At 52.3% G+C, this 23089-nt stretch overlaps 2 protein-coding genes across 13 annotated transcripts in view; both read right to left on the bottom strand.

Annotated features, from left to right (window-relative positions):
* Nucleotides 1–4098: 4098 nt before the first annotated feature.
* Nucleotides 4099–7163, bottom strand: KRTDAP (keratinocyte differentiation associated protein). Of its 2 annotated transcripts, XM_010950091.3 has the most exons (6): nucleotides 6996–7163; nucleotides 5621–5659; nucleotides 5483–5524; nucleotides 5278–5322; nucleotides 4547–4594; nucleotides 4099–4265 (listed from the first exon to the last, which is right to left on the bottom strand). In XM_010950091.3, exons 1-6 carry the CDS (start codon nucleotides 7146–7148, stop codon nucleotides 4227–4229), a joined length of 366 nt encoding a protein of 121 aa, XP_010948393.2. In that variant the 5' UTR covers nucleotides 7149–7163; the 3' UTR covers nucleotides 4099–4226. The 2 variants fall into 2 exon arrangements, with proteins under 2 accessions (XP_010948393.2, XP_045368879.2); XM_045512923.2 differs by lacking the exon at nucleotides 5483–5524.
* Nucleotides 7164–12572: 5409 nt separating this feature from the next.
* The window catches only part of LOC105065100 (dermokine), a 37131-nt gene continuing 26614 nt past the window's right edge, over nucleotides 12573–23089 (bottom strand). For 8 of the 11 annotated variants that reach the window (XM_074369791.1, XM_074369792.1, XM_074369793.1 and 5 more), the window contains 15 exons: nucleotides 22851–23054; nucleotides 22120–22176; nucleotides 21652–21708; nucleotides 21385–21435; nucleotides 19860–19910; nucleotides 19688–19735; nucleotides 19438–19485; nucleotides 17150–17206; nucleotides 16795–16842; nucleotides 15161–15211; nucleotides 15000–15041; nucleotides 14498–14566; nucleotides 13473–13496; nucleotides 13317–13364; nucleotides 12573–12849 (listed from right to left, as the gene is read on the bottom strand). In XM_074369791.1, coding sequence (XP_074225892.1) covers nucleotides 13317–13364; nucleotides 13473–13496; nucleotides 14498–14566; nucleotides 15000–15041; nucleotides 15161–15211; nucleotides 16795–16842; nucleotides 17150–17206; nucleotides 19438–19485; nucleotides 19688–19735; nucleotides 19860–19910; nucleotides 21385–21435; nucleotides 21652–21708; nucleotides 22120–22176; nucleotides 22851–23054 — 855 coding nt within the window. In that variant the 3' untranslated portion in view covers nucleotides 12573–12849. Of the gene's footprint in view, nucleotides 12850–13316; nucleotides 13365–13472; nucleotides 13497–14497; nucleotides 14567–14999; nucleotides 15042–15160; nucleotides 15212–16794; nucleotides 16843–17149; nucleotides 17207–17644; nucleotides 17785–19437; nucleotides 19486–19687; nucleotides 19736–19859; nucleotides 19911–21384; nucleotides 21436–21651; nucleotides 21709–22119; nucleotides 22177–22850; nucleotides 23055–23089 lie in introns of those variants that run through there. The other 3 variants (XM_074369783.1, XM_074369785.1, XM_074369786.1) reach the window with 3 other exon arrangements.

Below are 23089 nucleotides of genomic sequence, written 5' to 3'. Positions count from 1 at the left end.
GATGGGCTGAGATTCTGCTTTCTCATTCGCCCCAGTGATGCTAATACTGCTGGTCGAAGGACCACACTTTGGGTGGCAAAAGGGTGTGGTAAATGTATGGGAAATCCCTTTCATTCACTTAGTGAGAAGTACCAGCTCTGGGCCGCTTCTTGGGCCAGGCCCTGATACCTTAAAATGCAGGGGGGTTTGGTGTATTTATTTGTTTTATTTTGCATTTTGGTTTTTTAAATTATTCTTTTGAATATGTAATAGTGTAAAGTCCAAAAGGGCATACAGTAAAATTACATCAGTCCCCAGAGGTGATCACTGTTACTTCTCAAGTTTTCTTCTAGAAACACTTCATGTATAGAAGAGCACATATTTGTAGCATCTCTCTCTCTCTTTCTTTTTTTTTTTTAACGTATTGTTCACACTGCTTTATCACTTTCTTTTTTCATTTTACTTTATCTTAGAGACTGTTCCATATTTCACCATGTATCTCTACATCCTATTTAATGAGTGGCATAGAGTCCACTGCATTTGTTGCTTTTACGAAGTATACAGTGAAGGGAGACTTCTTGGCTTCTTCCTCATCCTGCACGTTCCCCAGAGAGAACAGGTGTCTTGTCTCCTGTGCTTTGAAACCTCTGAATTATCTGGCCCCTGCTGGTGCATTTTTGTCAGCTTCATTTGATCTGGAGTACGTCTGCCAGTCGTTACACAAGCACGTCTACACTTTTTTTTTTTCCTTTAGATTCCAGTCTTCCTAGACTCCAGTTGTTTCTTTACTCTGTATTCCCTCAGCACTCACAAATTATTCAGAGACATTTTCTTGTTTTAATAACATATCATTGTGGAATAGTGCGTACATAAGTGTGTATAAAATGAATATATTGGAGGGGTTCAGGACGCACTACGGCAGGCACTGCAACTATCCCAGAATACACAACCTTAGCACCACATTTCAACTTGAAGGAATTCGATAAAATAGATGCAAGGAGGACTCCCTGACCTTCCCTTGATGGAGGTCATAAGGCCCTCATGTGAGAAGTGCCCTGCCTGTACCCAGAGGAAAGGATAATCCTTGTCTCCAACATGGAGGGACCCCCCAAGAGGAATCTGAGTGAACACGCCTTGCTGAGTTTCCCCAGGTTCCCACACCGACCTCATACCCCTTTTTCCTATCATATTTTCCCATGACTTCCCACTCTTCATCAAACCGAGCGTGAAAACATACAGGTTTAGCTGCTTCAGGTCTCCTTTGACTTGTGAAGGCTCCCATGTCACATAAAACTTATGCTAAATAAATTCGTATGCTTTTCTTTTGTTAATCTGTCTTTTGTTACATTATGCCTCTCTTTAAACAGGATGTAGAGATATACGTTGAAATATGGAACAATCTCTAACCTAGAAAGGTAGAAGGCAAAGATATTTTTCCCTCCCCTCCAATATATTTAAGGAAAAAATAAAAACATTAATAATAGAAGGCTTCTGTCACTTCCCTCCTCCTCCATGTGCTCCTTTCCTATACATGATATTCTCTCCACCTACAAGGTGACTACCATCCTGAATTTTGTATTAATCATTCTCTGGCTTTCCTTTCTCAGTGGTTCTCAAGCCATTAGAAGCCACATAGAGAACTTGTTTAAACGTGGACTGCTGGGCCCCACCCCCAGTTTCTGATTTAGTAGCTCTGGGGTGGTGCCCAAGAATCTGTGCTTTTTGTAAATTCCTACATGATACAAATGCTGCTGATCCCAGGGCTACACTTTGAGAACTGCTTTATTTCAGAGATACTCTTGACGTCTGTGTCATGACTCGTAGCCTCCCCTAAAACCTAGCCACTCAATAAATGTAGCTAAAGGACTTCCCTCCTTCGTCCTCGACTCCATTTCCTGTCACCCAGTTTATAAGCATTCAGTCCTTGTTAAATATTTTAATTGATTGTGGCATTTGACTAGTTTCCATCTTTTTTCTTTTCTGTTGATGATCCCACTCACAAGTTGCTGCTTATTGGTGTGTGTTGTGTGTCTGTCATTGCCAGTTAACCAGAAGGACAGGTAAAAGCAACATTTACATGTCTTATTCATCTAGACTTTAAGCTCTCTGAAAGCAGGAACCAAGTGAAGGGGTTCAGAACGTGTCACCCCAAAATATTCTGCTTTGACATATTGAGTATTTTGAGCTGAAGACATTTATGAAACAGCAGATACAAAGGGGCCTCTGACCTCCCTCTTTCGACCTGAAAGCAGGTTGTAAATTTTTCCTTGAGAAGGATGCCCTCCTGGTACCAGGAAGAGAGAACATTCTTATCTTCAGAGACTGGGAGTTGACTCCAGTCCGTACAAACAAACCTACCAAAATAACCCTTATCTTCCATCAGTTTCCCTCACATACTTCCTAGTCACTGTCCCACGAGGTATGACCCCTAGTTCAAGCCCCTTTGCTTTGTCACATCCCCACAACTATTGTTCTTTCTGGAAAAATCTGTATACTATAAGCTTTTGGACCTAACTGCTTCTTCAGGGTTTCATTTTCTTTTCTTCTTCTTCTTCTTCTTCTTTTTTTAATGTTGCAAAGAAAACTAATGAGTTTCCTTAAAGAAATATTAATTCAGCAAAATGCAATTTATGTATCTGTATTTTTATGCTGCCTTCCTTTAAAACAAGCCCTGTTAGGACATAAACTTCAGTCAGTGTTCATCTGGAAATCTCACCACGTTGCTTTTGGCAACAGCAAAATGCCACCTGGGAAATCCCAGCAAGAAGGAGGACTCAGTCTTCCTGGTCACCCCTCATCAAGGCCCAGTTTTGGCCCTAACCCTCCCTTCCCTCTCCACTCCCTCCCATCCTAAGTCTCAGGAGGAAATAAAAAGCATCATTATCTCAGGAAAAAGTTGTGGGATCCCTATACGGCTGACAAGCTGGGTTATGGCAACAACCTAGACTAGCTTTAAATGTACATTCTTCAGCAAGGCTCCATTTTCCTTCTGAAGACACCTGTGTATACTTTAAAAAAAAATTGTATGCTTTTCTCCTATTAATCTGTCCCATGTCAGTTTAATTGTTAGTCCAGCCACATGTTTATTTCCCTTCGTAGTCTACTTCCTCAGCAAGCTACAGGCCACAGTTTGCAAATTCAGTTGCTCATAAGGACCAAAAAAGCAAGGTTAATAAGTGAAACTTGTCAGGTGGAACGTTACCAATCTGGAGACCATGTTCTGTGTAAAAAGGGCAGCTTTAAGCCAGTTGCAGGTCCACTGTTCTCCCATTTTCCTGGTTTTCAAGAGAAACCAGAAATAATCCCAACTTATTCAACATTGTAAGTACACAGAGCAGGCCCAGGGGGTACAGAGATTCCATACGGAGTTCATCCGCAGGAACTGAAATGAACCATTCCGTGTTTCAAGACCTTTGCAGTAAACGGATGGATGGATGGATGGATGGATGGATGGAATGGTGAGTGAGTAAGTGAATAATGAATCTGGGCCTTTGCAGTGGGAGTGGAGAAAAGAAGCAATTGTTGGGTACCTACTGTATACCCAGCCCTGTGCAAAGAACTTGACATACTTACCTCAATTGTCCTTCATAACAACACCTCGGGGTAGTTATTATCATTCTTGTTTATTTCCATACTCATTTCACAGATGAAGAAAGGAGGTTTAGAAAGGCCCAGGGTCACACCACTAGTTTCCTTTATTTATAACCTACCTAATTCAATAAAAAAACGAAACGATCTTAGATGGGCTCTAATGATTTAAGTTGGGTCCTCAGGTTTGGATTACAGACAGCTCTGTTATACTGAGCTGCCACCACCAGAGGAATCAGGTTCTCAGAAGGCAGGTCGGGGAGGGAGGTTTCCAGCTGTTTGGGTCTGATTCCTTGGGGATCTTAACCAAGCAGCCCCAGCTTCGTGCTCCTCAAGGAGGGCAGCCAGTACCGAGGAGCTAAGACACAAGGGGTCTTTTGCCCCCTTGCTACGTCCTCCCCACTTCCTCCTGTCTCACTGCTTACTACCCCCTCAGAAGTCAAGGTTTCCACCTGCCAGCCTTGGGGCCCACTCCATTGTAATTCCCTTCTGAGCCCAGTCAGATAAGAACAGAGACGCAGATACAGGAGCTGTTTGTTTGGAAAACATTTTATTGTTGTTATTGAGCCAGCGAAGAGTGATTATAGGATGGTGATCAGATCCCACACTAGCCCCCTCTTTCACTGGGTATCGACAGCGCTGGGTCTTGAAGGGGATGGTCACTGGGCATCAGGAGTGGCACTTCTCAGTCCTTTCAGCTGGAGGGAGAGGGGGTACGGTCAGATTGGAGACCCTCGGGTGTGGGGAGCTGCAGTTCCAAGGAAGCCCAGGAGAGGGCGGGGCAGTGATGGAAAGGAATCTCTGCCCCATCTAAGTTGCTGAATATAGTAGGTAAGCTTTCCCTTGTTTCCCTTGGGTTTGATCAGAAGAAAGCTCCCCCCACCCCCGCCCCTTTCCCTTTCCCCACTCTCCCTCCCAGATCCTCTGTTTTGCCCTCACCCCCAACCTCCCTACTCTCCTGATGCCCACCACCTCTTACCTTCGGAAAGGCATCCCAGTTGAGGAAAGGAAGTTTCCTTTTGATGGACTGAAACAGAAAAAGAGAACAAGAGTGGTTCTCTCATACAGGTCAGGTGAGCACGGACCAGTAAGCACTTGTGGAATGAGCTCTCTGTAGTGGCGACGCTGTTACTGTTTTATAATTACAGTAAGAACTAACGTTTCCTGAGCCCTTATTCTGTGCTTGCCTTAGACTAATTGCTTTCTAGGCGTCGTTTCATTCGGTCTTCACAGCAACCTTTTGACATCGGTACTGTCATCATCCCCATATCACAGATGAGGAAACTGAGGCTCAGAGACCTGAAGACATTTGCACGAGGGCACATAGCAAATACATGCAGGGTCATGCACTGTGGCTCGAATTCCAGCGCTGCCACTGACTTCGCCTTCTATGTTGGGGTAAGCCACCCCACTTAGGACCTCAATTTCTTTCTAGAGGATGAGAGGATTTGGATAAACTTGACCAATTAAGTTCTTCCTTTTCAGGGATTGTCTTTGCGGGCCAGCTGCCCCTCTGCCACGTTAGGAAAATAAGATGCGGCCATGACAGCTCCCCGGGGAAGCTTTCCACAGCTGGGCAGCATCCACGCAGGGCAGTCACTCCCTCCGAGAACTCAGGAGAGAACCGAAAGGGCTAAATTACAGTGTGTTACCACCACCCGGGAAAGACAGGCAAACTATCAAGGAAGGAGAGGGCAGCCAAGCACTCACCTCAAAGAGGGCGTGCCAGTTCAGGAACTCTTCGGGCTTGAAAGCCTGTGGAGAGAGACAGCAGAGGAGCGTCAGCTCCGGGGAAGGGCAGAGCTTGGCCCCGGCCTCTGGGAAAGAGGAGGCATCACTGCAAGCTCTCTACCCAGGCCTTAGCGGCCTCTAGGATGAGGATGCTCGTGGGGCCGTACTAGAGAATTGCACTTACGGCTCGTAACTTGTCGATGTTCAGGAACTGGGTGTTAAAGGCCTAGGCAAAGGAGCGGAGTGTTAAGCAAGTTACTAAGCAGCATGAAGAGATAGGGGACAAACTCCTAGTCAGATGGTGGGAAGACAGGGGGTTTACCTCAGGTCCCGACGCGTAATTACCAATGGTGGATTCTTCCTGGAAAGTGAGGGGGAGAAAGGGGCCAGATGATCACATGATGGCAAGTCCCTCGCCCCAAACCCTCTCTGCCAGCTCCGCCTCCCTCCACAGGCCAGCCCTGTTCTCCACCATGGGGCCTGTCCTGGGAAGGCAGCTGGTGGGCAGATGTGCGGACCACAAGAAGGGAATGGAGGGTGGCACGTGCGAGACAGGGAAGTCAAACCCGGGCCGGCGTCCATGGTAGGCAGGGGGAAGAAGGCATGGGGAGAAAGGACTCCTCCCATGAAAAACGAGCTGGTGTTGTTCTGCCATTGACTTGGGGTGTTTCTGAGACACCCACACTCGGCCCGTGGAGCTGGGTCGGGGAGATTTACATGCAGGTGGGAGCCCCGCTGCCTTTAATTGATGGAGATTGGTTTGCTTTGTGACTTTATTGCCACCAGCGTCCGAGTATCCATTTCCCTCCTCCGTCTGGTAAGCCCCTAGGCCTCAGTGCACCCCATCCTGTCCCCTCCCAACCTCAACTGCTCTGCTTTGTTGCCCCCTTTTTTCTTCCTTCTCACAACAAAGGTTGCAAAAGGATTACCTGCATGTGAGACCCAAATGTTTCGATCTCATAGTAACTTGGCTTGCTTGATTTTCCATTTGAACTAAACATTTTTGATCAGCAAGAATTCATAATTCGGATTTCCAGTTTCTCTTAAAAAGTTTTAAACTCCGGCCACACGGGGTACATTTTCCCACTTAGCAGCCATCAGTAGAGTGTCCCCATTTTAGACCCAGCAAGTTCACGCCCCCTCCCCAGAGGCCCCGCCCGCCCTCTGGCTCACTGACATCTCTTGCTTGGATCCTAAGCAGCTGAGTCTGTGACGCTTCTTACAGACTTTTAAATGCAGCATGGACACTCTCCCCCCGCGGTGGGGTAAGGAGGGGAGAGGGGTACCTCAGGATTTTTCTTGGCTGGAGACTGGCTCCTAAGGATTCTTACTCTGGCCCAGGTTCCAGAGATAGCAGGGCGCTTCCAGCCACCTGGGGGCCATTCCCAGGGATACAAACAAAACAAAGGTGGGGCTGAACCCAGACCCTCAGCCTCAGCCCCCGTCTCCTCCCAGGGTGTCCAGGCTCTGCCCTACACCTCACCATCCCTTCCAGCAACGTAAGCATCTCCGTCCCTATGTGTCTTCCCAGGAATGCTTTGTCTCCTTCTTTCTTTCCTTCCTTCCTCAGAGCCCCAGCTTCTCATTCTGCCCCTGGCAGTACCCCCACTTTTCCCGTAACTGATGGAAGGTAAAGAAATCGAGGAGTAAGTGAGCTAGTAGGTATAAGAGAAAGAGAACCCAGGTGCCGTGCTCACCTCCGAACTCCCCAGGGCCGCGCCCTGAGCGGAGTGGAGCGCCAGGAGAGAGAGGAGCACCACAGCGGGGAGGACTGGGATCTTCATGGTGTCAGGCTTGGGGTGCTCTGAGGCCAGGCCTTGCCGCTTGCCTTTTATATTCCAAGGAGGCATACTGAGCAGAAGTGGGGTCCCCACCCCACTGACTCAGCCCCAGATCCTGTCACCACCCCTGGGGCTCTGGGATGGGGAGGTAGGGACTGTTCCCTACTTACCTTGGATTTCTCAATTCCCACCTGCCCGGGGACTGGGGAGGTGAGCCAGCGATGGGTTCTTCATGCAAATGGAGCTGCGATGGAGACAGGTTGGACCTGTCCCTCCAAGGGATTGGCAGTGACACCCAAGCAACCTCTCCTATTGTCTTTGTCTCTTTTTCTTATACCTTTTCGTTCCTTTCTTATAATTCAGGCTTTTTTCCACCCTACCTGATTCTGCCTAAACTCCTTAGACTGGCATTGAAGGCCTTCCATGCCCTGGCCTCAACCTACTCTTCTAACTCTTTTGTCTTTTCCTCCCTTTGCATGCACCTCTCCTTCTGGCCGAACTGGACTCCTAACCAAAGATACCCTTCTTTTTCCTCCTCCAAGCATCTGTCCCTGCTACTCCTTATGCCTAAAATGCCCTTCTCTCATCTCTTGCTCTCAGAACCCAACATCCATCTTGGATAAAGCTTCCCTGATGTCTCCCAGCGTCCGCCAGCCCCCTACCACTCCCGCCTCAAACTTCCCTTCTTGAAATCGCCAGTGCAATTCATTTGTGTTTCTCTGGCATTGAACCCAGAGTAACTTGTGTTCTTGCTGCATAGAGTACCACGTTCCTTGAGGTCAGGAATTGTGTCTTAGCCCCTTTGTATCTCCCTAGCTCTGCACTTCACACTGTAGAGGTGGCGTCAACGTTTGCTAGATTGGCTATCTTAGAATCCAAGCATCCTTCTATCATGCTGCACACTTTCTCCCTTTGGGGGCTGGACCCATTTTCCAGCTGCCCATCTTTTACTCTTGGGTCTTTAGAGAGGTAGCTGTCTTGAGCTGAGAAGACAAAGGATAGAGAAACACTAACAGATCTCAGAGAGACCCGCTTGGCGACGGGATCTGGGTCCTGAACCTTGGGCGCCCACTCCATTTCATTCAGCTTATACCACTCCCCACCCTACTCCCCCAGCTTGGGAGTCATATTGCCTCAAAGTAACAAAACATCCTAATCAAGCAACCTTCCCCACAATGAGGTTCAGGAGGCCCAACCGGTTCCTGGTGTAATAGGGAGGTGCTGCAATCCAGACGGGTCCTGACTGGACAAAGCAAGACCTCATTTAAGAGTGGGTCGCTTTACCCCGACCTGATGCAACGCACAGAGGGAGCAGGCCTCGGCGGGGTGCGCTCCATGGCGTTCCCGAGCAGTCTGTGTGAACCCCAGGAGCTGGCACTTCAGTTCAGTTCTCCTGCTGCCCCCACACCCTGGTCCTGAACATCCTGCCCACATTTAGCCTCCTCAGTTTTTCTAGTGGCTCCTCCCCCTGTGCAGAGCTCCCTGAGAAGACAGTGCTCCAGGAACGCTCACTAAGCATGAGGATGACCATGTCACAGCGGAGGTCCTGTGCGGTTGGCGCTACTGGAGGGGATGAGTGAGAAAATGACAGGAGGGCGGAGCACCTCCCAAAAAGGCTTTCTGGAGGACACAAGTTTTCATGTGTAATGAATTCTTACCAAGTAATTAGCAGGGACTGAAGGAGCTCAACCACCATTCTGTCAGCATCAGGTCAACTCCAAGAGCAGAATGAAGAACCAACAAAGGAGAGCTGATATGTAACACGGTCCGATTAGACATGCTGACGGAGGAGCACACGGCAGGGGTAATCCGAAGCCACAGATGAACCCAACACCAGCATCTCTTGGGCTTCAGGGCCCTTTTGCAACAAATTGACTTCCCTATGTTTTCCTGTCCACCGCATGCTAAGGCTGCTAATAATAATCTTAGCCAATTTATTGATGGCTTACTATGTGGCAGGCCTTATGCTAAGTGCTCTAAATGCATACTTGTCATTGAAACATCACAGTGCTTCTGTGAGGTAGGTCGTATAATTATCTGCATTCTGTAAGCAGGGGAGCCACAGCATATAGAGGTCAGATAACTCGCCCATGGTCACCCAGCCAGTGTGTGGCGAGGCCCGCATTAGAGCCCCAGGAGTCCAGAGCCCGCCCCTGTCCTGCTCCTTTGCTCACTGTGAAGTCGTGTCCAGCAAAGGGCCTCGGCCAGCCCACGGAGCACCTGGTGTGAATTAACAGACCCAAGCCTTGAGAGCTGGGGGCCAGGCTGCAGTTCGCCCCGCCTTGCCCTCTTGACGGTGTCCTTTGGTGGCGGGCGGCGTGCACAGCCACAGCTGGCAGCTCTGAGCACACGCGCATTAATTTCAGCGAATCAAACTGTGCGCTCTTGGCCAAATGAAAACAGAAAACTAAGAGATTAATGGTATTCAAGGAGTACATGTCCCGAAAGGAACCTGCAGTTGCCTGAGATTCCAGTTGCCTCTTCTCGCTTAATCATCTTACCACACCAAGTGTGTATTTAAAGACAGTCTTCTAGTTCTAACATTTAAATTTCTAGTGTTTAAAGACAGGTACTTTTGGGGGGAGGGCATAGCTCAAGTGGTAGAGCACATGCTTAGCACGCATGAGGTCCTGGGTTCAAGCCCCAGTGCCTCCTCTAAAAATAAATAAATAAATAAATAACCCAAATTACCTCCCCCAGCAACATAAAAAGAAAAAAAAAAGAATTAAAACAAAAAAGACAAGTACTTTTGTACAATGCCTCTGAACACAAGCCTAATGCTTCACATGCACAACCAAAGAAATTCTGTTTCAATGCTGGAGAAAAAGCTGGCTGGGCTGGACTTAGGATTTCTTGCCATTTGGTTCCTTCCTGATGGATTCTCAAGGGTGATTTTGGCTTTACATGATTTATGCTGTGGGTGCTAATCTAGAACCCAGTGTCTGTCTCCAAGCTCTCTCCCCTTCTCCCGTCTAAATTGCTTCATTGAGTTTGTGTTCCCCGAGTGTCCAGTGATGGGGCAGGTTAGGGAAGAGGAGGGTAGAGGAATTCTCACTGGCAGAGGGTCCCAGCAGCTCGGGGAATGGATGGTGGCAGGAGAATCTGCCCTGGATTCAGTGTCCCTTTGGATGCATCACAAAGGGTTAGTGGAGTCAGGCAGAGTCACGGAGCCTGGCTCTGCATGGCCCCATCTCCAGGTCTGGTTGATCTCCTGGTTCCCACTCTGAGAATACCAGTAAACCCTTGTTTTCCCACCCCGCCCCAAATCTGCCAGAACTTGAGTGTGGGTAGGAGGCGAGGCCCGGCCCTGATTACCACACTACAGACACACCTAGGGGCTGGGAGCCAGCCTCTCGGGTTCAGGGAAGGAGTAGGGGGTTTGAAGGGATGCACACTGGGCCTCGGGGCCTTGTGAACATCTGAGTGAAAAGCCTAGAATCTTTGGAGGGAAAGGGGGCTGGGGTGTGGGGTATTGGGAGGCAGAGCTCAGGGCAAGCCTGTCCCATCCTTTCCTCCCTCAGCCAGGGTTACTGTCACACCCAGGAAGGCAGCCACACTGCCCAGCAGGTCTGGTTTCTTCCTTTGCCGCCCACCTTCTGCCCTGTGTACCCTTTGCTTCAGCTTCTCCTAGGAAGACTTCCTGGGTTGAGCCCACATAATTCTGATCCCTCCTTCCAGTCTCTAATTCCCAAAATGCTTATTAAACAGCTGCTTTGGCGCTTGCTGTTAGGAATTCAAGATGGATGGGATCCCTGTCCTGTGGATCTTCTGTTCTAGTGGAAGAGACAGATCATAACCTAACAAAAAACTGGGAAACAAGGTCATTTCAGAGAATGACAAGTTCTGTGAAGAAAATAAAGTGATACGATAGTGTATAGCATAGGTATCCTTGGTGAACCTGACTTGGGGAGGGAAATTGAAATTAGACCAAAAGCCATTAAGGCCCCAACGTTGTCGGGATCTCGGGTTCCAGGGACTGTAGCAGCAGCGTTCTCTGTGAGCCTTTCCCAACAGGTCCGGGACGACCCGGCAGGGAGGCGAGAGCCACACCCTCCTGAGGATGGGATACCCCCCCTGGTAGGGAGTTGGGATATTATTCCAGGACCGATGAATCTTGTGGGGTACTCTGAACAGGGAATCCCCCTGCCTGCTACGAGAGGATGGATTTTAGGGCAAAAATGGACGTCAGAGGCTACGCTGAGTAACTACTTCAGAGGCCCGGCAAGGAGAAAGAGGTGGCCTGCCGTTTTATTATATCCTTTATACCAGAGGCCTTATGCTTCTTCAGGTGGTACTTTAAACTTTAGAGGGTGGACCAGGGGCACCCCGAGTCCAGAAGCCTATTGACCACCTAAGCGTCTCCCTGAATCCCTCCAGGATTGGCTGGCGGAGACCTGGGATGCCTCACCCAGGCTCCGGGAAGCTGGCCAGCAGGCAGCCCTGGGATGGTCGCGCTCGCCTCCCTGTGGCCGCGAGGAGGTACTGCAGAGCCTCCCTCCGCAGTTGAGCCCAAAGATGCCTGTAAAGCAGTTGCCCCGATTTAAGGACAAAAGTGAGAAGAGGATGCGGATCAAGTCAGTTTCCCCTAGTGTGTTTTGGGCCCGGTTTCTTTCATGTATTCATCAGCTGTTGTCCGGCCCTGTGCTCAGCACTGGAGATGGAGAAGTGACCAAGGCAGGCAGGGGTCACGCCCTCAGGGAACTGGCCATCTCTGAGGGAGTCACTGAAGCTGGCAGGGTGCTTCCTGTCCTCCTTTTATGTCCTGGGTCCCCGAAAGGATGTCAAGGACATCAGAGGTGTCAGGAATCAGAGGTGGGGCTCCTGGGTTTGGGCACCCTGTGTGGGCTTGGTGGCATTTTGCTCAGAGACTCTGAATGCAGACTCTCTGGCCCTGTCCCCAGGGCTCCTGGCTTGTGATCAGCCTGAGCTCAGCCTGCACCCTAATCTCTGCCAATTTCATTGGTACATTGACGGAGCAGAAGTTTTTCACCGCTTCCTCTGCCTCCTGGAGGCACAGAGCGGCTGCACTGATAAGGCACTGGGTGTGAGCCATTCCCCACAACTCCCCCAGCCGTCAGCCCCAGCTTACCCTCATCCACACTTCAGTGTTTGTACGAGGCTGGGGCTTATTCTCCACTGGCCCACATCCTCCTTCCTGCCTCTCCCTGACCCGCTGCGACAGCTCTCCTCTCTTGGAACAGCGTCTTTAATATCCTTACTCCTGTTTGCATAGCTCCCTTGTTCCTTTTACAGGCTAGCAAACACCCCACTGCTTCAAGTGCAGTAAGCCTGATTTCAGAGGTAAGTTGGGCAAAGATTATTTTTTAAAAATGGAGAAACTGAGGCCCAGTGAGATCAGTTAGCTGCTTCCTGTCAGGACCACCCAGGTCATCACTCTCGGCCCAAGGCAGATTATCTGCCCCTAAATCCCTCTTCTCTTCTCCCTGATCCAGGCCATTAGCGTAGTATTGAAAAACAAAGTTTGCCAGAGTCTTAGGGAAACAAGATTCATATTTTATTTCCACAGAGAAACTCTAAAGTAGGCTGCTTCTTCTGAATGTCTGGCGTGGTGACCTGAGGTCACAAAATGGAGCAGGTGAAGAAATGCCTGGTGTATCCGATGAGGCTGGTGGTCAAGGAGACCCCACAGTAGGGGGTAGGAAACAGGACAGACAGGCCCCCCAGGCTAGAAAAAGCAGGTGGCAGCACCCAGACCAAGAGCTGGTGATTGATGTTTTTCGGGGCCTCAGTCGCTATTGGAAGTGATTTTCTAGAAGAAAAGAGCCAGTGGTAGAACGCGGCCACTCCAGGCTGAAAGCAGGCATCCTCCCACCCTGCTGCTGTGTGCCGCAGGTCCCCAGGGCCTGCCTGTGTCACCTGCGGTCCCCTCGCTTTCACTCCGCTCTAAAACAGGTATTACCTCTTCTTCCTGCCTCTGAACCTTTGCACCTTGTAGGCTCACCGCTCTAGGCCCCCATACAATTCTTGTCCTGTCTGGCTCCTTCATCAGGCCGCCCTGCCAGCCTTCTCTGTCCCCGCCTGGCCCTGCGTCTGTCAGGCCTCCCCCAGCACTCCAAGGGTGCTTTCCGAGAGTTCAAGTTCATTTTCTTAGGAGTCTCTCTCCACACCCTACACTGGGGTCTCCTCCTCTTGAATACCTTTAGCACAACCGCCCAGAGCGGGATCCCAGCCCTGCCCCGGGTAAGTGTGCCCTGTGTGGCTCCCTCTGATACTCACCTACCAAAACTTCACCCACTGAAGCAGGCCAGGCTGCACCCGGGACGCCTGTGGGACAAGAAGAGTGTCTGAGGGGACATGGCACCGTCCCCGGCACCCCCTTGGGTCTCAGACCCCACCTCTCTTGAGCTGGATGTTCTGCACCCCAGTACTTACCGAGGAAGACGGCGTGACTCCCCCCTGTAAAGAGATCAGAGAGGGTGAGGTGAGGGCTCCAGTGGCCTCTCTGCTCAGCCATGTCCTCAGGGCTCAGACCAGGATTATCGCAAAGGTCTGAGTGTGGACTCTCAGCCCATGGAATTGTTTTCCCAGGAGATGTATCAGCCTGAGTGCATTTCACCCAAGATATTGAATGTGGTCCGTGAACACACACTGACCAAGGGGAGTGGAAAGAGGAAATGTAGGTCTCCCTCTGCCAGCTTGGTGGGTAGAAATTGACCACACGTGATGGGCGAGGTGGATACCCACAGGTGCTATTAACTGCATCTCAGCCTCCTCTCAGTCAGCAGGCGGTTTCTGATCTCTCAGTAGACATCCTCTCCCCGAGGGCAGGGGCTTTTTTGTTCTGAGAGATGGTGGGAAATACCGCCTGATTTTTCATCAGCCTAATTAGCATTTAACATGTTCATTTTCTGAATTTACCAGATTGCTTCCTTTGCAACCCAATAAGACCAAATCCTCCTGTTTTTCCCGTTATTTCCTGTGTGGAGTGAAGCATTTACTTTCCCACCAACCAAGAGTTCCCGGGCTAGCTTTCCCTAACTGCTAGTGTCCCCTTCTCTCCCCTGACCCCACTGGCCCCAAAGTCAGCAACTAAAGAGCTGGAGAGCAGACACTACAAAGGAAAGCTGGCTGTTTTGCCACGTGATTTTTTCTTTTTTTCTGGATCCGTGTAGTCCTTGCGAGGACACTGGCTCCCTGTTTTCTTCCTGGCACGTGACTGGCCACTGCTCCCTCGTAAGTGAGGGGGTGTGAGTGGGTGTGGAGAACCTTCTACCCTCTTCTTCCAAACTGCTCTCAGGGGGCTGGAGTCTCCCTCCACAGGGGTGGAGAGACATGACTATCAAAGTGAGCAGGATTCAGCCCCAGCTAACCTACGCAGAGGACCTTAACAGTGAAAAAACTCCCTCCCTTGCCCCAGTGCAGACCCCAGTGGGGATCAGGGCGGCTGCAAGTCTTACCTTAGCCGGGATCTTGGCTGCGTACTGCCCGCCAGAGGCGTTAGGGTGTGCCTGCTGGTTATAGTTGTTCTGTGGAAGGAAGCAGGGGCGGTGGGTGGGGGCACAGGAGAGAAGGGATGAGGGCACTTTGCCCCCACTCCCCTGTCCTGGATGGACCGTCTCAAAGCCCCTGCCTCCTCCCCTCCTCACGTCGCGTGTTTCCTTCTGTGGAATCTCCTGCGGCCAGGACCCACACCCTCACCTCACTGTACGGTCCTAGCCCTCCTCCGTCCCTCCCTGCCTCTCCCAAATCCTCCAGTGTCGCTGGGGAGGTGACGGTAGGAGACAAGGAAAAAGGTGAAATTTAAATCAGGTGATGGTGGTAGTGGTGGTTGTGGGTACAGCTCAGTGGTAGAGCGCAGGCTTAGCATCCACAAGGTCCTGGGTTCAGTCCCCAGTACTTCCATTGATAATAATAATATAATAAAATAAATAAATCAGTGGTCAGTGGCAGTTATCTTACCTTAGAAGTTACAGGTACCACGTCTTGCCATCCTGCGCCAGGCTGAGGAAATTATAGAACAGGACATAAAGGAGAAGTTTCAGGTTGGCCAGACCCAGGAACGGGGCTGAGAGGAGCCCAGGGCCGGCCCCGGGGCAGGGCAGTCTGAGGGAGAGGCTCACCTGGCCAGCGCCGCCTGCCCTCTTCTGGAGCGACGAGGACGCCTCAGCACCCTGGGAGGGAGAAGGAGCCGGAGAAGGAGGCGTCGTGAGGGCATCTCCGTGGCCCTGCAGGCCCCAGACTAGGGGGCTCCAGCATCCCACCTGGCCTGCCCCATCCCCTCAGTGGTCTCAGATACGTGCTGCCTACAGAGGGGACGGCAAGCCTGGAGGGAACTAATGGCCCAGACAGATATGGGACAGATTTCCCTGAACAGTGTCAGGGGTCGTGGATAGGGAGAGGCAACCCCACTGCCACCCATGCACCTGGGGCCCTGGCAGCAGCGCTGGCCTGAGCCTGAGCTAGAAAAATTGGGGAGCTGTGCCGACCCGGGCACCTCGGCCCCACCTGCCTTCTGCCCGCAGCACACCCTGCTCCCCACACAGGCATTTTCATCCCTGTTCCCAAATGCTGTTCTCCCCAGGGTCCTGGGAAGGATGGGCTGTTACCCACAGGGGCGAAGGGACGTGCCTTGGGTTCGCTCTGGCTCAAAGGAGTGAAAGGAAGGGGAGAAATCCAGGAAAGCAGATGGAGCCCTTAAGAAGCACAGCAGGTGTGCTTGCCCCCCAAATCCCCGGAGCAGGGCAAGGGGGAGATCTGCGCAGGAGAGGAACTTAGTTCCTGCCATCAGCCCTTCTCTACTGGGAACACACACTCACACACGCGCACTCATACACTCACGCGTGCACGCACACACACACACTCATACACTCGCGCGTGCATGCACACTTACAGAGTCAGGATCAAGATGTTCTTCCCAAGTCAGGCCTGACTCCCCGCCTTCTCCACACCTGACTGCACTCTAACCCCACTGAGGGCACAAACTGGTGGACCACAGGCCTCCAGACATTGTTTGTTTGGTCTGGATGTTTAAGTTAAGTTAGTCGCAAACAATTGAAAACCAGATTTCTAGCTTTTCTTGAAAGATCCCACAGTGTGGCCCCGTCTGTCCAGCCTCACGTGCCTAGCCCATGTGGACAAATGAGTGGGCAACACTTGCCTCAGTGCCCAAGGGCCCTGATTCCCGAAAGCCACTGGCCAGATGGAATCGAGATGTGGCCTTCTGTAGGACCCAGGGGCCCTGCCCATCCTTCCTAGAACCCAGATAATCTGACCCCTTCCCCCATTCTTCCTGCTCTCCTGTTTCTCTTCCACTTTTCTCCCTAGTGACCCCTTTCCAGCCCTGGGAGTTGGCCCCAGCCCCAGGCCCCTCCCTCTTCCCCACCTTGTGGTCCCCTCCACCTGCTCACCCTGCGGTACCCACCCAGCTGTGGCTTCCCTGGAGCCAGGCCACCCCCAGCAGCAACAGCAGCAGAGCGGAGACGGTGGCTGGCTTCATGATCCTGTGCCTGAGGAGGCCCCAACCCTCGGCCTCGGCTTTTATCCTGGGGAGGACCTGCCACCCTACTCCTTCTTCGGTGACTCACAACTTCCCTCTCCCGCCCCACCCCTGCTCAGCGTTGCATAAGGGGAGGGGGAGGAAAATGGGAAGGGAAGGAGGGGGAGGACCTGGGACAGAATCTGCAAGCCACTGCCTGGGTTCAGAACCCCAGTCCCCAGAGCTGAGCTTCCTGCCCCAGCTTTCTGCCACCCTTACCTGAAGAATTGCTTTCCAGTTCAAGAAAGGAGTGTAGTGTTTGAAGTCCTAGAGGGAGAAGGAGAGATGAGTGGGCCATGGGGAAACAGAATCCAGAGGGTGGAGTGTGGCAGCTGGTTGGGAAAGTTTCAAGATCACGTGAAAGAGAGGGTTTTGGCAGCTGGATGTGGTCTGGGGCGGGATGAAGATGAGCTTACAGGACACTGAGAGTGTTCGGATTTCTGATGGTATTGGTGATAAGCTTTGGGTGAGATTACCTATCTCACCAGTGAAAAGAGGGGGAACTTGCAGCAAGTAAGCTGCCTTGAGGGAGGTGGGGGGAGGACAGGATGACCAAGAGTGAGACTTCTCCTACCTCCCAGAGTCGGCTGAAGTAGAGGAGGGCGCGAGTGCTGGGGGCTGGGACTTGGCCCTGTGGATGAAAGTAGGGCACAGGTGAGCCGGGAGCCTGACCCCCTGCTCACCGAAGCCCCGGCTCCTGCAACCACCATCCTCAGCCTTCAGAATTCATTGTGACTAAGGTCTGGGGGAAGCTGGGTGTCTTTAGGGACATGAGAAAACTTTCTGGGAACAGAGGGTGAAAGAAGCCAGGTCTCTGGAGCCACTCGCCACCCCTCCGTCACACATACCGCACAGTGCAGCGTACTCCTCTAGCCCAGTTTCCCCAGCCTCAGGCAGAACACAGCTGTGGTAAAACCTCAGGACCAGGACCTGCCCCCAGACCTTCCCACCTTTCACCTGCCATGCCACCTCCCACCCATCTCCCAGAGCTGGGGGGCTGAGATCACCCTTTCCAACCCCCCCCCCCGGAACAACAGTGGAGACATAAGAAAGGAGCAGAGACCAGGAGTGTGGGACAGCTAAGATTTATTTCAAGGGCAAATGTTGGGGTTAGTGGTGAGATAGTGGTGTTTTAAGAAGGGATGGGGGCTCCCATCCATCTGGTAGCTCCTTGTCGGGAGGTCACGGGGTGCGAAAGCTCCTCTGGTCCTGGGCAAAGAAATAAGTTCTAAGAGGGAGCTCGAGGACTAGGAATTCGGGGGTAGTGGACCAAGGCAAGGGGAGAGATTGGGCCCCTGCTCCGGAAACCTGCAGGGACCTTTTCACCCATGGCTGTCATCCAGTCCAATCCAGATATTCCAGCTTGGGCTTGAAAGCCCCCATACTTGGCCGGGACGCTAAGTGGAACCCCCCTGTCCTTAGTCCTCACTCTGGCTGAAGTCCTCCGCTCCCTCATCCCCTCCCCACCGGGAAGAAGCTGGGGTTCTCCACTTCTTTGCACATCTCTGTCCTGCCCTGCTTCCTAGGAGATTGCTCCTGAGGGGAGCCGCCCCAAACAGATTCTGCACAGCTGCGAGCACCCTCTTTGCTGCCGCCCACCCCGCGGCCAGGTGTCAGCCCGGGCCCTCAGGGAAGCATCTGTGTGGGCCCTGGCTGTCCCGTCAGACCCTAAGTGCCCCACGCTCAGGGGCCTTGTCTCCGCATGGTCCACAGTAAGGAGTTTCACCCCGACCAGAAATAGTTCTTTACGAAATTGAAACAGTCTGCTCTGTTCATCTGGTTCATCCAGACCACGACTCTGCCGTAGCTGGGAGCTTCTGCACCTCCTGCCTTTCAACCCCCACCTTACTCCCAGGTGCCTTTCCTGAGGTGTGGGCGATCCCTTTGCCTCCCCGCCTACCACCGCCCACTCCCCCAACAAGCTCTGCAGGGCAGGGGTCCTGGTCTGCATTCTCTTACATTAAGGGTCAGAAGCTCCACTGCTCACAGGGGCCAGTTGGGCGGCAGAATGACAGTGATGGGCGGGGGCAGTCTGTCCAGTGCAGAGCAAGCCCCCGTGGCAAGAAGCAGCTGCTACTCAGCTCTAGGCCGTCATGGGCCGTAGAAAGAGGGGCCCAGAGTGTACATATTGTTTTTAAAAAATAGATCAAACCAACCAATCAGTGGGCCGCCGATGGCAGCTTCTGCCTTGGGGATTTGTTTGGATGGTTCGTCTGCCGTCCCGCCTTCCAGTCCACCCCCTGTGCCCTGGAGGTACATCTGCTATTCTGGAGTCAAATCAGCCTGGCCAGGGGCTCCCCCTCTAAGGATGGGGTGAACAGGGCAGAAGGAGCCGGAGGATCTAGGCCCCAAGTGTTTCCTAAAATGATGTACGTTCAGGGCCCAGACTAGAGCCAGGCACCGGCAGGCTCTCAGCCAGCCAGCGTTCGTTCCTTTTCCCTTCCCTCTCGGTGTCAGTCCTCAGCTGGCCTTTTAGCTCCTGATGGTTCAGTCCATCCCCTCCCCCTGCCTCTGCTTCCTCCCTGGTTCCTGAGGATCAGGCCTGAGAACTCACTCTCCGCTGCACCTTCTAGTGTCGAAATGGAAACTGAGGTTCAGCCCTGCTCAGGTCTGTGTCCTGAGACATAAAAGAGACCCCTTCCCTCCTCATCCCCAACTCCCAGCTCTTTCCAAATTCTCCCTCTGTCTTCAGGGCTCTGCTGTCCTTCCTCCTTGTTTCTATCTTTTTTTTTTTAAACACTGGCTGAAATGCTCTCCTAGAGGCCATTGACATTGTTCCCTGACTCACCAAGCAGGAGTTAGCTTTCTTCTCTCTGTCTTTCTCCCACAAAGATCAGAATGACACAGCCTTCCAGCCCTTACCTTGTTTATGGCATCCCAGTTAATGAAACCCAGCTTGGATTTAAAATTCTGCAGAGAGAGAGAGAAAAAAAAAAAAAGAAAGAAATGGCCCAACTGGTCCACAATGTAATCGGCTCAAGGTCTCAGGACAAGAGAGGTCAAGGGCCACCACTGATGGTCACTCTAGAAGGAAGGCTGCAGCCTGTGGGGCCAAGGGACAAAGGTTTGGTTTTCCAAAAGAGAGTGAGCAGAGCACTATTGCTGAACTCACCTTCCAGAAAGCTTCGAAGTTGAAGGGCCCAGGAGTTGTCGGAGAGTTCTAAGAAACCCATGAGAAATGGGTAAGAGTCAGAACCGACTTTGTGAGTATGGGGCAGGGGCAGGAGACATAGGGAGAGGCAACGGTGGGTCCCAGACCAAGGAGGAGTGATGCCCCCACTCACCAAGCTGTTGATTCCACTGACATCTTCACCTGCTCCGCTGGACCCTTGCCCCTGTGTGGGGAAAAGGCGACTGGTGTTCCAGGCTCATGCATCTGGCCACCAATCAACCTGCTCCTGGCCCACTCATCTCCGCCTTTGCTCACATTCTCTGTCCTCCCTGTAAAGCCTCCTTCTTCTCTTCTTTACACATCGCCTAAGAGCCCTACCTCCAGAAAGCCTTACTCAAGTGACTCACTACTCATTACCCAGAATAACCCTACCGAGTCCTTTGAATCATATCCATATTCTTACTTCCACCCATTCCTTGCTCCCAAAACACCGCTAGTAACCAATATTTAATCCCACTGTGTGCTGAGCTCTGGGCCCCATCCTGCCCCATTCCCATGCGGAGATGCCTCCACTTTGCAGATAGGGAAGCGGAAGCTGGGAGCTGTCCAGCAACTTTGCTCAGCACCTGTCTCCATGTCAGACTCCAGCGTCAGGACCCTGATCCACCTTGGTCCGGTTATGGTGCAGACAGCTCTGCAGTAACTGAGGAGGGGTGAGCGAGTTAGGCTTCATGGTCCCTATTTTACCCAAGAGGAAGCCCAGGCTCAGAGAGGTCAGCTGACTTCCCTGGAGACACACAGATGATTGATGATACTGCTGGTGTTTGAACCCCCATCTTCTAGGTCAAAGTTCACTGCCTTTCTTTCCACTTGTCAACTTGGCCTTCTTAAATCTGGTTTTTAAAAATACCCCCTTGACCATTCTTTTGTTATTTTTGTCTGTTTTCCCCCCTCGCTACATATTTAAGACTTTGGTATATTAAAAAACTGGAAATAGAGTTACAGGCTGGGAGGAGGTTTCTTAAAACCTGTCTCCTCATAAAAGGTTAGCATCCCTGATACGTGAGAGCTTTCTCAATGTAGCCCCACTGCCCCCGTGCCTCCTTCTCCCCAGGGGCGCGCCCCTCACCCTGCAGGCCACCCTCACACCAGTGCGCAGACCGGCAGCATCGGCCTCATCCGGAAGCTTGTCAGAAGCCAGAACCTCAGCCCCACCCTAGACCTGCTGAGTCAGAATTTGCATTTTCACAAGACCTCTAGGTGATGCCTTAGCCTACCCGCTCCTCTGTCAGCGCTGCAGGTGCCGACAGAGGGCCAGATTTCCAGAATAAGCTAGGAGGGAAATGCATACATCCAAAGCAGTATTTCAAAACGCTGTCCAAGAGGTCACCGAGTTCTGTTCACGGGCCAGTTGAAACAATTTTGTTTCCAAAAGGACTGGTTTTCCTATGATTTTTCACCACCCCTTCTGTGGTATAAAGCGGGAGATATCATGTAAGGAGTTGCAATGAATGAATAATATGGAACTTAATATACTTTCTAGGGGCACACATTTGGTTTCTTCCCCCTAAATTGTAAAGTCGCCCAGAAGGGTTTGGGACAGAGGTTAGCGTTAGGCACGGGGACGAGCAGAGTTGAACTGAGGAGTGGGCACAGTTGCCGTGACAAACCACGGTCACTGCAAGTGTGGCTCTCACCTGACTCCCGGATGCTCCGGACTCACGGACTTCATTCCCTGGGTTGTTACACTGTGGGAGGGAGGAAAAGGGGACGCTCTCAGTCCCCACCCAGGCACAACTCCAGACCCCAGACTGCAGCATCTTAACCCCGAGGCCGGCCCAGGTCCCCCATCCCCACCCCGGCCCAGCTGTCCTCTCCCCTCGGCGCCCCCATCCCTCACCGCCTCTTCCCCTTCCCACAGGTGGGGGGAGACCTGCACAGGCGCGCGCTCGCCAGACACTCACCTCGGGTTTGTTTCCACCACCACTTCCACCTCTGCTACCTGAGCTGGTGCTGTATCCCTAGGAGGGGAGGCAAGAGTCTGTATGGGGTCTTCAGAGGACTTGGGCAGGGCCCACATAGTTCCCATAATAGGGATTAATCCCATAATTGGGATTATGATATTTTAACCCCCTCTCCTCAGCCTCCATGCCTTCCCAGCTTTTTCCAGTCAATCACTGGGGGAAGTTATTTGGAGCACAGGGAAGGCCAGGTGTGGCCAAGTGCATTTGGAAATGTGGGATAATTTGGGGATTCTGAGCTGTTGCCCTTCACCCCCACCTCACGCCAGGGGCAGGAAAGGCCCCGGAGCCCAACTTCATAAGAGCTGTGACCCTGGCAGCTGGGGGTTCATTCTGCCCTCCTCCTGCCTCACCTCCCCCTCTTCCTCTCCTGGGACCCAGAAAGGGGAAGGGACCCCTGGGGAGTCCTACCTGGGAGCCCGTGTAGACCCCTTGATCAAAATTCCTGGAGTTTTCCAGGGGTTGCTCCTAGACAGAGTCGGGTGGGGCGGTCCAGGGAACAGTAAATTAAAGCAGCTCACGTCAGCTGGCTGGTTCTAGTTACTTCCCTCCTCTTGCCTGAGACCTTCCTCAGACCCCCAAGGGACCCAGCTGTGCTCTGATGGGAGTGCCACCCTAATCCGGCTGCCAGGTCGTGGTCCCCTCCTGGTCCTCTCACCCCTCGCGTAGGGGCCTCCTGTGGCTGTATTTATTAGTGTTGTCTACCCCGCAGCTCACAATGTCCCTAAGTCTCCACATGCGGTCCTGCCCTCGTTCTCCTGGGAGCATCCCAGAAAGGGGTCTTGTTTTCCTGGGCCAGGGGCTTCCATCCACCAACCAGCTCTAGTCAGATTTGCCCAGTGGACACGCCTGCAGGAGCAGAGCCTAGACAGGGGACGGAGCATCCCCGCCATCGCCGAGTGGAAGATGAGGGGACAGAGTGAACGCGGTAGGCAGGGCACTTCTTCCGGAAAATCTGAGCGCATGCATAAGCAACACTGCTCAGTGGGGCTGGGAAGGTGGGGACCAGAAGCTGGGGAGCCCCGGGGTGACAACTACCTTGGGGCTGGCAGTGTTCAGGGAGGCCTTGGAGGGGATGTCCTCAGCAGGGACCACCAGGGGCCTCCATCCTGTCTCTGCCTTCAGTCAGAAGCAGCACTTACCCAGCTGGGCCCAGAACTGCTGCTGCCACCACTGCCACTGCTGCCACCATGGCCACTGCTGCCACCACTGCCACTGCCACTGCTGCTGCTGCCACTGCCGCTGCTGCCACTGCCGCCGCTGCCACTGCTGCCACCACTGCTGCTGCCACTGCCACTGCTGCTACCACTACCACTGCTGCCACTGCTGCCACTGCCGCTGCTTCCCTGAGGGGCAGGAAGTGACCAGAGCAAGGTCTAAA

This window comes from Camelus bactrianus, chromosome 9 (genome assembly GCF_048773025.1).
Source record: "Camelus bactrianus isolate YW-2024 breed Bactrian camel chromosome 9, ASM4877302v1, whole genome shotgun sequence".
In the NCBI taxonomy this organism is placed as follows: domain Eukaryota; kingdom Metazoa; phylum Chordata; class Mammalia; order Artiodactyla; family Camelidae; genus Camelus; species Camelus bactrianus.
This window is presented reverse-complemented; position numbering and strand designations above follow the sequence as displayed.

What these genes read in the sequence shown, in the direction of transcription:
- KRTDAP (XM_010950091.3), bottom strand. Translation starts at nt 7,148, where the DNA reads ATGCCTCCTTGGAATATAAAAGGCAAGCGGCAAGGCCTGGCCTCAGAG. An exon ending in ATTACGCGTCGGGACCTGAG is followed by an intron (nt 5,525 to 5,620) that starts GTAAACCCCCTG and finishes TCCTTTGCCTAG; the next exon opens with GCCTTTAACACCCAGTTCCT. An exon ending in ACTGGGATGCCTTTCCGAAG is followed by an intron (nt 4,266 to 4,546) that starts GTAAGAGGTGGT and finishes CTCTCCCTCCAG; the next exon opens with CTGAAAGGACTGAGAAGTGC.